This window comes from Pistacia vera, unplaced genomic scaffold (genome assembly GCF_008641045.1).
Source record: "Pistacia vera cultivar Batoury unplaced genomic scaffold, PisVer_v2 Contig82, whole genome shotgun sequence".
Lineage (NCBI taxonomy): Eukaryota > Viridiplantae > Streptophyta > Magnoliopsida > Sapindales > Anacardiaceae > Pistacia > Pistacia vera.
Window position 1 is genome coordinate 141,382 of NW_022196690.1, and position 17,957 is coordinate 159,338.

Below are 17,957 nucleotides of genomic sequence, written 5' to 3' on the forward strand. Positions count from 1 at the left end.
TAAGGCTTCTTTTATTTTGACTTTTTTTAATTGACTAAAAAAAATTAATAATAAAAGAAAAACTGGGTAAGGCAGCCTCTTTAGGGCTAAGGAAAGTGGGAGTTAATAGCAAGAAAGCGACTTTGAAAGCAGAGGAGAAAATATATACATATTCTCAACCTTTCAACAGAAACCCAATTGGGAATTTGTGGCTTTCATGTGATATCATATCCAGATTGTTCCTAATCTCTATGAAAGTTTCCTCCATAAACTATTGATTTTGCTCAAGTCATAATTAACGGTTGGTTTGGCTGTGTTGAATGAAATGAGAACATTGAAATGGGGGTGGGGCAACATACAAGTAAATGCCAAAAACTGTTGAAAATGGGCAAAATGAGAACGACCCAACCAAGTATGTCCTTATTGTTAATTATCTTTGAGTTAAAGTGATATTAGTTAAGAAAGTTTGGCGGTGGATTTGATGAAAAAGATAGGAGGAAAAAATACTAAAGGCACAATACCATTATGACAAAGAAATTCCTTCTTTCTGATTTTTTTTTTTTTTTTTTTGGCCTTTGTGTTGTGGGTTTCTTAATGGGTAGTACTTTTCTTTGCTTTATTCTCTTCCATACTTCGTCTCAACCCACTACAGCTTTCTTGGTGGTGGATATCAATCTTTTCTTTCTAGGCCATTTTCCCCTTGAAACAAGGCTGTCATTTGCTTTCAATTTCTATGGCTCTACTCATCTCAACATCAACTTTTTCAATGCCCTTTTGTATTTTTATCAACCCCCATTATCAGATGCCCTGTGTTCTCAACTATGTTAAACATGATTCTTCCTAATTGATTTTGATTTCATTATACACTAAATTATTATTATTATTATTATTAGCCCACCTTAACTAAATATATCAATTAACAACAAATATTAGAGTGAAGATATAGGCTAGGAATATGAGGATCTTGATAAAATCAAAAAGTAGTGTTGTCTACCCAAAAAAGCAACTAATATAAGTGGGGAATTTCATTAGATATATAATCTAAGTAACCAAACTTTTCTAGTGGACATTTTGTGAGGCCAAAGTTTAAAAATATCAACTCCCTTAAATAATCAAAATCCAACTTCAAAGTATCCCTGTCAACCAATTTTATTCTTAATTAACACAACTAAAAAATCAAAACCCATAGTTGAAACTTTCATTCTCACATGCTTTCCATCTGGCCTTTCTTGTTTGAAATCAATTGTGTGTTGATTAATTAAAACTAAGGCAACACGAAGACAGAATCATGATTATGTTGGTGATAAGAAGTAAAGAAAAGTGGTGATTTCATTTCAGACCATTAATTTAAAAAATAATAATAAAAAACCCAGATGGGGAAGGAGAGGAAGCATCATTTTTGTATTGTAATATTCGTCTTTTAAAAATTCTTTGTCCATGTGTTTGTGCAGCCAAGAATCATGGGCTCTCTTCTATAATTGAGTACTGCTTCTACTGTTAGAGGTGTGACTGTGAGTGATTGATGCCAATATTCAAAAAAAACTGTGCTACTAAAGCTAACTCCACGCTTCCTTGTCAAGTCTCACACAAAGGACCACTTGTTTTTACTCCTCCATTATTCAAAACTTTGATAATTTACCAAACATTTGGTGGACTTTAATGGCAACTGCTGTTTGAGTTTCATGAACTATAACCATAGGGGGGTTTTTATTATTTAATTAATACCTAAGGGGGGTTCTTGTCATTAAGCCTAACAAAATTGAAATTTCAAAAGATTTACATATTAAATTTCCTAATGTAGGCTATCTTGAAGTGACAAAACCTGAAGAGATGAATCCAAATGAATGATAATTGATCACATGGTCCCCACTTGATTGTATTTGTGGTTAAACTTAAAGCCCTGAAGAGCTTGCAATTTGTCCTCTCCCCAAAATCTTTTAACACATTGTATAAGTNTTCAAAAAAAACTGTGCTACTAAAGCTAACTCCACGCTTCCTTGTCAAGTCTCACACAAAGGACCACTTGTTTTTACTCCTTCATTATTCAAAACTTTGATAATTTACCAAACATTTGGTGGACTTTAATGGCAACTGCTGTTTGAGTTTCATGAACTATAACCATAGGGGGGTTTTTATTAATTTAATTAATACCTAAGGGGGGTTCTTGTCATTAAGCCTAAGAAAATTGAAATTTCAAAAGATCTACATATTAAATTTACTAATGTAGGCTATCTTGAAGTGACAAAACCTGAAGAGATGAATCCAAATTAATGATAATTGATCACATGGTCCCTACTTGATTGTATTTGTGGTTAAACTTAAAGCCCTGAAGAGCTTGCAATTTGTCCTCTCCCCAAAATCTTTTAACACATTGTATAAGTTTTAATTAGTTAGTAGTGGCTTATCACCAAGTTGAAGAAACGTGTATTTGATTAATGCTTCATTGACACGGCTCAAATGGGTTATTTATATAATCAAAATCAAGAAAATGAAGTCAAGAGAAGCAGGTGAAACTCGGTTTCCACATTTACACATTACAAGTTTATATAATATATTGGATGACACAAATACAAATACAAGCAAGAGATTCCAAAAGGCCAACTTAATGAGGGAATTAAGGTTACGTATGTCTCAACCCTATTTGCCCACAAAATTATTACTACTAACCACAAGTTTTTTTGTAGCTTTATATCTTCTTGGATTAGCTTTTGTTATAAGGGTTTATTTAATTTATAATACAATAACAAGTGGGGAATAGAGATTTGAGTTCATAGATCAACTTTAGCTTATTTTCAAACTTTGAATTGAAGCTCTCAACAAGCATAGAAGAAAAGATATATAAGATGGTGACAAGTAGAGATATAATTTCATAGTAAAAGGATAATGGAGAGGTAATGATAATATCACTATTACCCTATTTCTTTAAACGTTTTTGGATCAACATGCAATCAGTGAACGTTGTCGGCATTTACAATATTTTCTACACATATTATTATTTGTTTGTATTAGTATTTACCCATTTGATATGATAATGTTAAAATAAGGGCGGTTACATGCATAGTCCTTTTGAACAATAATTAAAATATGGTTAATGGGATTAATTATAGAATTTGATGTTTGATGTTTGATATTGTAAAGTAGAAATCCTTCTTGTTATGGATAGATTCCCACCCTCCCTATAATAATCATTCTTGCTCTTGAATACTTTTGAAGGGTGCCATAATAATCAGGAAGGGTTGAACGAAGAAGAAGAAGAAGGAAATAGCGAGATGTGATTGAGAAGCCGACGCAAAGATTTGATTGTGACTTAAAATTAGTGCGGTTTCAAATTATTCATTACTTTTGATTGCTTGTTGCTTACCACGTTCAATATTTATGCAATCATGTCCTACATTTAATTTCAATATACCCACAACTTTCAAGTGTTCATATTGACATTGTTGGTATAATTTCATTTTCTTAAAGCATCTTCTGAGTGGTCTTACGATTTTATTAATTACTTCATTAATTACATGGTTGTCCTTGAAACATAAAATCAAATCTGCCTAAAACCATAAGAAAAAATTCAAAGAACCTTTCATAAGATAAAAAATGAGAAATTACTTAATAGTTTTATTAATGTATGATATTAAACCACTGTTGAGTGACCTGATGGTAAAAGAACAAAAGATGATCTAATGTGGTCTTTTAAGTTCGAGTCCCCTTGATGGTAAAAGAGTAAAATGATGATCTAATATGATTTGTCAAATTTAAGTCCTCTTAATGGTAAAAGAGTAAGAGGAGGATTTAACATGATCTTTCAAGTTCAACACTCCACAGTTGCTAATATGAGTGGTTATTAGAGTTCATACCTGGCTGGTAGTTCTAGGGTCTCAAGAAATTAATTAAAATGCGCATAAGTTAGCTCGGACACCCCCAGTAAAAAAAATTGTATAATATTTAATTAGTTAATAAGTTTAGTTAGTGAGATTAACTAATCCACGAAATAGAAGATGCCAAAAAGAGTTATAGTGGGCCATAAAGGGAGGGATCAAATAAATTAACTTTGATTTAGAGAAATATTAATGAGATTCTAAAGTATGTGTAATTTAGTGCATGTCTACTTGGAGACACAAAACAAAATACCTAACCTAATCTAATCTTATTTTGAAACACCAAAATGGGTGAGCTAGCCATACCACTATTCTTCAATTAAGTGGACACAATTGCCCACCTTCTTATCATCTCTACTCCTTTTTATATTCTAAGTTGCTTCAATTAAGTCTTCTCAAATTAATCTTGGTTTTGTTGGCATAATCAAAATCATATAATAATGTTACATTCATAAAAGATAATAACACTAATTGTTATGGGGTTTCTCAAATAACAAAAGTCATTTTATCGTTAAGTGTTTTTGTGTTAAATAAACAGTAAAAGATAATTAGGTAATATTCATTAATTCATGACAATACTGTATGTTCCAACGACTTATTAATCAGAAACCTCTAAGTCTAATTTTTAGCTCTTTATTGATATTATATTACTTAATAGTTTACTTATAAATTGAAGTGTGAAAATAGGTGGGATAGATTTTGTAATGGGTAGTTTGGATTTTGATAAATGTCCAAAGTCACATGTGGAGCACATGATATGCTTTTGAATGTTATTGTCACAAAATTTTAAAAATGTTGAAAAGAAAATCACACACACATGAATGATGGATTCTGATTGTCAAAAAAGAATTGGGACCCCTTATGGCTAGAAGACAATTTAACCCCAATTAAGACGGGGGAAGCAGGCTTAGCAGTACAATTTTACCTGCCTTTTCTCATAATTTCTTGAGCCCAATTTTCAGTGGACCCAAGCCTGTTTTGAAGAAAATTTCCTTTTAGACTACTTCACCCATCAGACTATTAAATAAATAAATAATTCTAACAATCCAGCTAATCCCTGTAACTTATCATTAATAAATTTTGCACTACTGTAGGATTTTTTTTTTTTTAATTATCGGGGTGTTTGAGTCAGCTTACACACACCTAAATTAATCTCTTGGGACTTTGAAACTGTCGATTGAATAAAAATCCCAATAATCACCCCTATTAGTACCTAAAAGTAAGAGTTACCACTAGCTTCACTAATTCAATACTATTTAATGTTTGCATGAGAAAAATTGGTTGATTAATTTTGATTATAACATGTATTAATTAGATGGACTAGATGAGAGGAAAAAGTCATAATTCTGTGCAATTATTTTTTCTTTATTTTTTTTGTTTTTTTTTTTAAATATTTGTTGAGTTGGTCCCATGTTTAGTAAGTAGTAGAATTATTTTGTGGACGTAATGGTGCCCAAAACAATGAACCATTTTCCTTGTTAATTAATTGAGTTTTGTGTGGTTGGATACATTGATTCATTATTTCATTTTCATGAAATATATGATAAGATTAGATGCAGCCCCATATTATAATATGTCACATGAGATCTCTGATGTTTCACGATTTAAATTCAGAAATCACAACTTTCAAATCATCCATTTTCTAAAGAGATGATACAAACCACCCACCACCCTGATTAAAATTATTGCATGTTAATTAAATTTTAATGCTAATGTAGACAGAATATTTCATTAATGTAAATAGTTTCAATAATTTATGATATAAATTTGAGAAAAGTACATGAAACAAGAAATTAATTATTTGTAACTTTATAAATAATGGGTTGTTAAAATTAACTTACCCATATTATATATTAATTAAATATGCCCAAATTGTGTTATCCTTTGTAAATAAAGTAAGTAAGTAAATAAATAATTAGGTGAATTCATGAGGTGGGTATGAAATTATATAAAGCATTGGAGATGGAGAAAAGAGGTTGGAATAAGAAGTAGTAGTTTGTGTAAGACGTCAGAAAGGAAGTTTGAATCGAATAGAATAATTGAATTAAGCAACAAGATTTGGAAAAGATTTTTATAAAGCTAAACTTGTCATCTCTCCTGTTTAATTTCTTCAATAATTAATATTATATATATGTATGTTCTTCTTTTACTGAGTTAGGTGAAGAAGGATATATCTAGAGGGACGAAGGTGATTTGAAATGGGGATATGTGCCAAAATAATAAGTGTTGATAGATATAGGAATAGGAGAAAGAAAAGCGAAGCAACGTGGAGGCAAAGGAAAGAAACACTACACTACTGACAGGATTTTGCATGATGCATATGCATGCTTTCAAAGACGACTTTGTTTTGTTTTTTTCAAATTTCAATAGTTTGATAGCCATAGCCTCTTCTTAATTATAATGTTGGTTGAGCAGCTGGTGGTGGTGGTGGTGGTGGTGAATGTGCAATTTGACCCAACACATCGATTCCCATCCAACACCATTTCTATACTTATCTATCATTTACACATGAAAGATGGAAACATCTCTATCTTTAAAAGTTTATATGCCCACTTCCAAAATCTTAATGAATCTATCTTTAATTTGTTTGAAGTCTCTCCACCACTCCTGGATGCATGTAAAGATTAAAGTTAAAGTTCAATTAATTCAAGCCTTTTTTCAATCACAGTAAAATTACACCACCCACTCTCTCTCTTTCTGCCTTGGAGTGCAAGACAGGATGAAGAGAAGTTGAGGTTTCCTTATTATTGTCACAGTAAAAAGCTAGCTAGCGTTTATAATTAAACATGTTTACATTAATTTATTGTAAGAAATGACAACACTTTCCTTTTCAACTAATTAGAATACTGCTAGAAACTCCATGAAAATACTTATATTCACCCCCCCCTTTTTTGTGTAATTAGGTGTGGATAGATGGAGTCTTGTCCTCTCTCTCTCTCTCTGTCACGGATCAAATTACTTTATAAGAATTCAACAATGGCGGTTCCTTACTATAAACCTGTATTTTCATGGGGATAAGAAAGTGATTTTATTTGTCATCACCCAGTTACAACTGCATGTATGGTTCATGCATGACAGAGGATGAATATAATACATCCAATTAAACAATAATAATCCAGTTGTTTCTTTAAATTAATGTCAAGACTTTTTTAATCTTTTAATTGTTTTTTTCTTATACTCCAATTCCCTTGTGTTTAAGTTTCTAATTTGTATATTGAAAGAAGGTTAGAGTCATCTTATATATAGATGTGGCTATTATTAATTTATTTGATTACATATTTATAGAAAAAATTGCTTTCAATGAGCAATTCCTTAAGTTGGGGTAATTTAATTAGTCAAAAATGGGTGATCACACTAATGAAAACGAAATGGGGAGATAGTGATAACAAATAATAATGCTTAATTTTGAACTCTTCTGCCTCTAAAACAATACAATTAAATATAGATATAGAAGTTGGGTGTATTCCCTTTTGCTTTTGCATTTGAAAGAATATAAAGAAAATTTTTAGATTACAAGAAAGAGTCCCCACATGGATTAGCTTCTATATATGATTTAGGAATTGAAGGTGGGGTGTCCATGCTTATATGCTTAATCTTATTTACATAAAAGGAAAATTAAAGAAATTGAAAAAATAAAAAGATGGGAAAATGACCTAAACCAAACATGTCATTCTTACAACCTTACCCCATATTTGAAAATGACTTAACCAACATGAATATAAACCCTTCCAATCAAGCCAAAATTCTTGGGGAAAAGCCTAACCAAAAAGGAGCATCTCAACAAGAATCAACGAAAAAAACAAGAGAAAAGGAAAGATATGCGCTCACTTATTCCACTCACCATTACAACAACACATATCTCCATAGAGAGAGAATAAATATCAAATTTGTTTCACTTTTTCACATGCAACTTCCGATAGATATAAAAAAAAAAAAAACATTAAATAATAAGATTTTTCATATACCAAAGATATAATTACTAGTGTTTATTGTTTGTTTGCAACAATGCATTTGTTGGATTTTAACAAGAAAAAGCTGTCAAAGAATCAATCAAGAGAGACAGAAACTCTTTCCTTTTCTTTGTTGTTTGTTCTTTGCATGTGTATTTCTGACGCGTGAACGTTATTAATGCATCTCGTTTTCCCAGAGAGGAAGAGAAAGAGAAAGAGATTCAAAATTTTCATTTTCAATTTCACACGTCTCCTTTTTTTTATTCACTTACTCCTTGGATAATCCATCTCAAAAATTTATGCATAGTTGTGGTTATGTATGTATATATAGCCAGTCAACTCACGGGAACATCCCACTTTCTGTCCCATTACATCGAGATTTTCTTTATGTGAAGAATACCCTCAACTCATCAAATGAAATTCCAATCGATCGATTTCAATGGTTTATTTTTCACAAATTGATTGGCACAAACAAACCGCATTTGGTGTGTCAACTTTAGAATTCTGAATAATCTTTTTCTTCACTTGATATTAAAAAAACATAAACAAATAGTCAATATTTTCATGACTGTATTCGTATAGAATATTACTATGCCAAGTTTTAAGGGATCGAATTTAATTTAGCTAACTTATGGACCATCAAATATGCAAGTTAAATTAATTTAAAAGACCATCATCCATGAATACGAAGATACTTTGCTATTAAAAAGAATATTTCCTACACAACAAACAAATAATACCCTCTTTTTTCCTCATATACAACCACGTCGTTCACCAAAGAAAGAAGATGAAATGCCATCCTCAAGATTGGAATATTATATTAATAAGTTTTTATGATCAATGAATGTTACAAGAATTTGATTGGTTAGGTTCACTTAATTTTCAAACTTGTGGGTTTGCTTGGTTTCAAGGCAATACTAAGTCGACTAAAGAAAAAGCCAAATGGGGTCTCGATCTTTAAAACACATATGGGATGGGATGACGCTACAAATCTTGTATTATTCCTAATGTCCTTTTAACAAAACAAACAATACAATCCATCAGTTTCTCTAATTTATTCTCCACATAGTTTGATAGTAGACATTATAGCTAGGTATGCAGTAAGCACCACATGGACAAAATTAACAAATGAATGTAAAGGAAGAAGGAAGAAGAAGATGATGCCATTATAGCTAAGGCACACAGAATTAGAACAAGAACCAGAACCAGAACCAGAACTAGTTGAAATTTCAAAAGAAATTATATTCCATTGTGATGGCGAGAGGGTTCTTTTGTTTGCATACAAGTCAATTGATATTATGCAAAAATACATTATTATGCTAACCCAACAGCAACCATTGCCTAGCTTGATTCCCCATCACCAATCTTCCCTTAACACTATATATATAACTAGCTGGTCCCCATGATAGAGAAATTATTTTCTCGAGAAAATGAGAGAGAATCTACATAAAAATTATCTATATTTTGCTTGTAAATATGGATAGCTAGAGTTAATTAAAGAGGGTCATGAGTCGTGCCCTTCTGCTCTCCAGTGGTTACAATGAAAAGGTTGCTACAACCATGAATTTATTTGTTTATAATTAATTAGTTTTTCGATTAAATTAGACCCCAAATCGCTTTCTTTATACGTGTTGTTTAAGATGTGGACAACCCTTGTTCCTACATGACATAATTGCAATTGTTTGTTCACCAAAAAGCCTTTAAAAAGTGGGGAGATGGATCATCAATCCTATTAATTACCAACTCCAATTGTATACTTATTCAAGCTAAATTAAAATTAAAAAAAAAAAAGAACCGGCCAAAGCTAATTGGATTGAAAATGAATTTGGAATTGCTTATGAAAATGCCACTAATTGTTATTATTCAACGTAAACATCCATTAGAGAATCAAGTAATCTATGGTTGTCAATTAATATATAATATGGGATTAAACAAGAGGATTGAGTTGATAAGAAATTATTGGTTGTTTATACGTGTACATATTTATTTCTTAGCTATTGCCTATCTGTATCAACGCAATACTCTTCTTTTCTAAATGGATAATTTCAATAACTAAATATTAATAATTTATCCCATCTTTGCTTTTATTATAGTGTTTTTACAACTTCTTAATTTATCATTTACATTTGATTTAACACCAAATTCTGATGTCAAAACAATCACAAAGATGACTAAAAACTATAGAGAACAAGTGATATAATAACTATCACTTAATTGTATCAAAATTCGGATATTAGATTAATTGAAATAACTACAAAAGGTTCTCAATAATTCATTAAAATAATAATTTACCAAAAATTGTCTACGTTATGGTTGAACCAACATTTACATAGTTCCCCTAAAAAAAACCCTAATCCGCAAAAACAAAGAAGAAGGAAAACTAAACAATTATCGAAAAAATTATAAAAGTCCAGAAACTTCAGAAACTTGCAAAAACATCCATAAAAATAATAAAAACCTCCAAAAAAGCATCTAAACAATTCCGAAATGCTAAAAAAATGAAAAAACTCAATAACGAGCCTAACTTGTTCAGCTGTTTCGGAGTATCTCGCCGAAAATTATAGGCTCCGTTTGGTTCACAATTTTGTGTTTTTGGGAAAAGTTTTTTGAAAAAAGTTAAAAAAAAAGTTGAATTGGGCGGGTATTACGATGTAGGATTTACAAATTGTAAAATACCCCCTATGTTTGTTTTTTTACAAAACACCCCTTATAATAAAACATTAAAAGTTAACAAAAANCTTTACGAGTACTCAATAACTCGCTAGCATGGACACCTTCTTGTTGAAGCAAAAATATTTTTAGCTCTTCTCAAGCATGTTTAGAGCTTTATAGTAAGAAACCTTTTGTATTTTCGTACTATCATCCTTAGGATTATTGCCTTTCTCCTCCTGTCAAATTGTAGTACTAATTTCTTCTTTGGTTAAAGTATAAATGATTTACTGTTTATTTGGATGATCGAGGAAGACATTAATATCCATTTGATTAGTATAGTGAAGATGTCGAATCTGATCCCTCAATTCTGCAATGACTCTTTTATTCTCCTCATCCACTTCATTTGTAACTTGCAATTCATCGACACTGGGGGTCCTAATTTTACAATGCTTAAAACTATTGGTAATTGTATGTGGCTTCACATCAATTGACCATGCATCAACTGTATTTACAGTTCCACCAATGACACTTATCTTTGCTAGTTCCAAGACAGATCTTCTATCCATTTCAAAAGTAGGCAATTGAAGAGTTAAATTGAAATCCTAATACTATACTATTAAAACATGAATTATAAAATAAGAAATCAAAACAATAATTTTTGTAACTATACCTCTATTAAGTTATAACCTCCTCATAATAATAAAATTAGTTAGTCCCATTATGACTATAGAGAGGTTTTACACTCTCTCTCTCTCTCTCTTTATATATATATATATATATATATAATCTTAATCTTTAAATTTACACAATTTCTTTTGTTGTTTTCCATTGAGACTTATTTAGGAAAAATAAAAAAAATATAAGTTTTATCCAATAAAAAGAGGAAAACCCGGTTTTCTCCTCAAACCAGTTCGGTTTAGGAAAATTCCTGAATTAAAAAACCGAGTTAACCGATTTTAAACACCCTTAGTGACCACAATGAATGAAAAAAGGAAGGGGAAGAGAAGAGAGATTGTTGTAAATATTTTTGTCACCCCACTCAGACAGAGTCACCCCACTCTTATGTTTGATTGCTTCCCCCCCAATTTCCTTTTCTTCTGCATACTGTTACTGCCTGCTGCTCTCTTCTTGTGACTTGCATTTATTTATCATCTCAATACAATAACATAAATGTATTTTAATTATATCACCTCCACCCACCTTTCTTTCTCTTCCTGACATTACCATTAATTTCCCCATTTTTATCAATGAAAAGATTGATACCCATATCAATATGCTTTTTTTTTTTTTTTTTTTGTTTCCTTTAATTATTGACTCTATGAACCAAAAAATAAAAAAGAATGAAATTAGTGGGCGGTTGATGTGCCAATTAAATTAAATATAATTGGGTAATAGTTGGGTGATGATACAAGTAATAATTCATAAACCTAATTTCTACAATTTGTAATTGGTTACATCACACATAATGCCCATCAAAGATAAGATTATTAATATTCATTTGCTTTAGTTGAATAATTAATTAGGTCTCTAGCTACTAGTCTCCCACTTTCTGAAAAATATTATTTTTAACTTGAGAAGAAAAAATTTTTATCTTGTGAACCTAGGATTAATAATTGAAAGTCAGAAATAATGGGGTATGTTTTAAATTAAAAATAAAATAGAAAGCTAAAGTAGAGTATTATTGAATAATTAGGGATGGTTGGGAGTGCTTTTGGTGTGAAGAAAAGCATTGATAGGTAGTGGGTAGACAGTAGAGGAATGGTGGAGGTGTGGAATGAGGATGGTGGCATTCAAAGAAAGAAAAAAAACTCCAAGAAAATTGAGTGGGAAGGAAGAAAAAGATAGAGAGAACCCTAGAAAATTATAAAAAATATATATAGGACTCTTCTTCTTGGGGAGATAATTGTGATTAGCCCCTACGGTTGCCATATAAATTCATACGTTAATCCATGTGACGGTAGAACGGATAATTCATTAAATTCATACGTAAAAAGATTGTTTGCTCGAAAGATTAATGGGAGTTTGTGGGTGAAGCAAAATATAGACTGGGGAATGGTTGGATTAGGATTAAAGAAATGTCTTAAGTTGGTGTTGTCTTCAACCCAAGGAAATGCGCCTGGTTTCATGACACATCTTGGAAAATGATGACTCTTCTTCTTCATTTTTAATTACAAAAAAAATTAAAATTAAAGGCTATAAATGGTGAAGTGAACAGCTAGGGGATCTTTCTCTTTGAATATTACTGAAATAATTGTTGATTGTAGCCAAACAAAACGTAACATTTTGCCCAAAGGACAAGTAGAGACGGTGATTAATGAAGCTTCCTTACTTGGGATGATTTCATTTTTATTTTTTTTTAGTATTAAACTTATTTGTTTTTATTTTAAAAATCCACTTATTATTATCAAAAAGAATTTTATAAATTTATGAGAATTCCTTACAAGAGATATTTAATACTTTTTGAACCAAAGTGGATGGTTCAAAAATAAGATAAACTAATCCTAAGGGATTGGTCTGGTAGTTAAAAGAAATTTATTTTCTTTTTTTAAGTTCTTTGAATTCAAACCTTGGAACTGCCTACCATAATAATATTGTGACTTACTTAATCCTTTAGACTTATATAGTGTTTATTGTTTAATGAATCTTAAAATTAGTTAAGGTATGCGTAAAATGGTCCGGACACCCAAAAGATTAACCTGTCCTTACTTTTTATAGTTCCAAGCCCCAAGCCCCAAGCAGAAGGTTCATTTGATTTGCTTTTACCAGACAAACCCAAAAGAGGGTTCAAGATTATGAGCATGCAAAGAAGAAAATAGCATTGTATTNGTGACGGTAGAACGGATAATTCATTTATCCGTACGTAAAAAGATTGTTTGCTTGAAAGATTAGGAATTTGATTAATGGACCAAAAACTCAGGGTTGGGAGTTTGTGGGTGAAGCAAAATGTAGACTGGGGAATGGTTGGATTAGGATTAAAGAAATGTCTTAAGTTGGTGTTGTCTTCAACCCAAGGAAATGCGCCTGGTTTCATGACACATCTTGGAAAATGATGACTCTTCTTCTTCATTTTTAATTACAAAAAAATTAAAATTAAAGGCTATAAATGGTGAAGTGAACAGCTAGGGGATCTTTCTTTTTGAATATTACTGAAATAATTGTTGTTGTAACCAAACAAAACGTAACATTTTGCCCAAAGGACAAGTAGAGACAGTGATTAATGAAGCTTCCTTACTTGGGATGATTTCTTTTTTTTTTTTTAGTATTAAACTTATTTGTTTTTATCTTAAAAATCGACTTATTATTATCAAAAAGAATTTTATAAATTTATGAAAATTCCCTTACAGGAGATATTTAATACTTTTTGAACCAAAGCGGATGGTTCAAAAATAAGATAAACTAATCCTAAGGGATTGGTCTGGTAGTTAAAGAAGTTTGTATCTTTCTTTAAGTTCTTTGGGTTGAAACCTTTAGACTGTCTACCACAACAATATTGTGACTTACCTAATCTTTTGGACTTGTAGAGTGTTTATTGTTTAACCCGTCCTTACTTTTTATAGTTCCAAGCCCCAAGCAAAAGGTTCATTTGATTTGCTTTTACCAGACAAACCCAAAAGAGGGTTCAAGATTATCAGCATGCAAAGAAGAAAATAGCATGGTATTCTAAAGTTGTACAGTTGATGTGCTATTATTATGGGTAGGCGTGTTGAATTGGAAGTTTAAATATAGACTGTCAATAAGTTTTAAGTTAACTATGATTTGTATAATTGGATTAGGGGTGAGGTTTACCTAACCTAATGGGTGGAGTAGATTTAGAGTTTGGGGGTGAGGTCAACCGATTAGGCCTGCTCATCAGATTTGATTTTTCAAACATTGGTTCACATAATTCCATCAAAATGATTAGTCAACTCCCAAATATTTAAGATGATAACATAGTAGAGACCATCTGGAAGAGAGAAAAGGAAAGGTGGTGTTGTATTGTTATTGTATAAAAGAGTAAGACGACTAAAGTAAGGAGAAGAAAACAATGAAGAAATGAAAATGAATGAGTTGTGTTAATGAATTGAATGGAAGATTTTAAGCTTTGGCTAGGAGCCGACCTATTTTGTTTTTGTGGGAGTGGGACCAATTTACAAAGACAAATTGCGTGATGCTATTCCAATTCCAACCCACTCTCTTCTCTAACCTTTCTCCTTTTTTTTGGTGCCATTCTCTCTTTCTTTGTCACCTCCATTAATTTAAAACCTTCTTGGTTTTGGGGAAGATCACCAATATCAACTTAAATTATTATTAGTACCTCTTTCGTAGTGTTAGGCATACAATTAGATGCTATAAATATTTTTGAATTAATGTGGATTGGCAAAAGGAAACAAGATAATAATACAAATTAACAAGTAGATAGATGGGTTTAAAATTTGAGATTTTGTTGCTTCAAATGAATTGATGGCCCCTAAATAAAGGATTAAAGAGCTTAGCTTATGTTAGTCATTTGACGCAGTCATACCAAAAATTTGGATGAGAGAATAAGAGAACTCAACCAATAACCAAGCAATTAGGTCGGGAGTATTCTATTTTCTGAGATAAGGGATTAATAGTTTGAATCTTCAAAATCAAGGATTTACCCAAATTTCAATACAAAAATTAAGATTAATGTGGTAAAGACAAATGGGTTGAACTAGAATCGAGATTCCAGGGTCAATATTTGAATTTGCTTCAAATTTTGATAAGAAAAAATAAATATTAAATATGGGTACTTGAAGTCGAAGGACAAGGACAATCCCTTAAGTCGTAAGGCAACAAGGTAAAAGTAAAAAGATGAACGAACAATAATGTAAAAAAGCGAAGGTGGCGAGGGACGCATGGATATATATATATATATATATATGAAAAAGAATACAAACAGTATCCAGCGGTAGCGGCAGAGACCTGCACGCTCCACAACAACTTATTGTACAACTTACAACTACAAATAAAAAAAATCAATATCAATTGATTTTCTCTCTCTTATTTATGATATAAAAATAATAAAAAAGTAAAAAGTAAATTAGAATAGGTGTGGATTGGAGTTGATAACAAACACGAGACTAGTCCTCAACCCCACCTCACGCATAGAAGAAGAGAAGCAAATGCAAAGGCTAAAAAACAAAACAAAACAAAGAAAGAAAGAGCGGAATAAGGTGTCTCTCTCTTGGACCGATTCGTTTCAATCGCATCTATCTCTCTCTTTCTCTCTTTCTTTCTATCTCTGTATATATATATATATATATATATATATACTATTCTCAAATTAAGAGAGAGAGAGAGAGAGAGATATAAAGCTTAGCAATTACCCAAAACAAAATTAAAATGGTGATAGATAGAAGAGTTATGAAATGGTAATGGTGATGCTGGTGGTGGTCGCCTCTCTCTCTCTATACATATAAATTCATTGATTCTTTTTCTCTTTACTGTTATTTTTTTGTTATCTCTGAGGAAAAATCTTTTCTTTCTCTCATTGAAGAGTCCGCCCAAGAATAGTTAGATAGAGAGTGTTGTGTGGGGAAGGAGGCAGGCATCTTTCTTCTTCTCTCTTTCATGCTTGTTTTGTGTTAGCGTTTATTGCAACCCTTTCCTTTCACATTGCCTTTCTTTATTATCACCATCAAAATCATAATCATAATCATAATCATAATCAAACCTCACCTGTTATTTACATATATACATACAAACTTATCATCTCCTTTGTCTCTCCAACTTCTCATTTATATAATCTACAATGGCTGTTCAAGCTCAATACCCATCCAATGTTCTCCTTCTAAACAGGTTTGTTTTCTTTTCTTCTCTCTTTTTTTTTATCTTCAAAGTCTCAATCTTTTTGTCTAAATTATTATAAATTTGCAGAAGCGGCCAAGACGGGCATGATTATTCATTGCAACCACAACCCGGAGGTGGAGGATTGTTTCTTGATCAATCATACATGTCTTTCAACAATGGAGGTCAGTAACAGTACGTCAGCTTTCAGCTATACGCCATTCGAAAGTTTTAACTTAATCAAAATTCAAAATTCTAGATTCTGAATTTCATCTTCTTCAAAAACAGGAAGTAGTAATAATCCACGCAAAAGAAGCAGAGAACTTCCCGCGGCTGCCAATACAAACACAACTACAACAACATCTCCAATCAATCCCTTATCTATGCAAACTCAACCTCCTCAACTTGTAAACCTCTCCCAGCTCCACCACCCCAATGTCGTCTCCACCGGACTCCGTTTATCTTTCGGCGATCAACAACACTTGCATCAACAAACTCATCATCATCAACAACAACAACAACAGCATCAGAATATTATAAGCCAGAGTCCTTTCTCATCGTCTTTATTGTCAGAAGATTTAGCCACTCAAATCAAACGCCAGCGCGACGAATTAGACCAATTCCTCCTAGCTCAGGTACTAATTCTAATTCATTTTTTTAATTTACAACCTCAAAGTTATTGTTTTTAATGAAGAGGTTGACAATCAGTTTCTTTTTTTTTTTATTTAGGGAGAGCAACTGCGGCGTGCATTAGCCGAGAAAAGTCAGAGGCACTATCGCGCGCTGCTGGGCGCGGCAGAGGAATCAATAGCCCGACGGTTGAGAGAAAAAGATGCGGAAGTCGAAAAGGCCACGCGGAGAAATGCGGAGTTGGAGGCACGTGCCGCGCAGCTTAGCGTGGAGGCACAGGTTTGGCAGGCGAAGGCACGGGCACAGGAGGCAACAGCTGCGTCGCTACAAGCGCAGCTGCAGCAGGCGATAATGAATAGTGGTGGGGGCGGCGGTGGAACGGCGCAGGATAGCAGGAGAGGCGACGATGGGCTAATGTGCACCGCGGAGGTCGTGGAGGATGGCCGAGTCAGCTTATGTCGACCCTGACCGTGTGTTTCGATGGGCGTTGTGGGGGGCCATGTAGAGGGTGCCGAAACGGGTGGGTCGGTGGTGCTGTTGCCGTGTCGGCATCTTTGTGTCTGTACAGAATGTGACGGGTGGTTCAGGCGTGCCCGCTGTGTTTCAACATGAGAGATTCGAGTGTTGAAGTTTTTCTTTCTTAGGGTACAAGCCAAACCGCAAGCCCAGGATGAGGCCCAACAAGAAATCACCAATGGTAAAAAAAAAAAAATGAAAAATGAAAATAAATAAATCAAGTACAATAAAACTTTACAATTTTCGGTTTTTTTTTTTTTTTTTGTGTTAATTTGGGGTCAGATATTCTGTGAACCACCAAACTCAAATTTTTACTAATTTTTGGCTTTTTTTTTTTTTTTTTTGCTCCCCTCTTGGAGTGAAAATACCTCGAGGTAATGTACATGGCCCATGGGTAGTGGCATTTTTTTTTTCTAAAAAAATACTATATATAAATTCTTTCATTTTATAATTAATTTGCCCTATGTTCTTTTAGGATTGCATTTCCTTGATTTTTTTTTTTTTTTTTTTTATGTTATGTTGTGAATGTGATTATTAGCAATGCACTTGCTTAGAGTTCATGTGCCTTGAA

At 32.4% G+C, this 17,957-nt stretch overlaps 1 protein-coding gene across 1 annotated transcript; it reads left to right on the top strand.

Moving 5' to 3' along the window:
• Nucleotides 1–15,733: 15,733 nt before the first annotated feature.
• Nucleotides 15,734–17,596, top strand: LOC116117611 (BOI-related E3 ubiquitin-protein ligase 1). Its single transcript, XM_031403632.1, is given in 8 exon segments — nucleotides 15,734–16,252; nucleotides 16,331–16,425; nucleotides 16,529–16,875; nucleotides 16,970–17,310; nucleotides 17,312–17,348; nucleotides 17,350–17,387; nucleotides 17,389–17,444; nucleotides 17,447–17,596. Coding segments are annotated over 8 exon segments (1,029 nt in total). The 5' UTR covers nucleotides 15,734–16,205; the 3' UTR covers nucleotides 17,515–17,596.
• The last annotated feature ends 361 nt before the right edge of the window (nucleotides 17,597–17,957 follow it).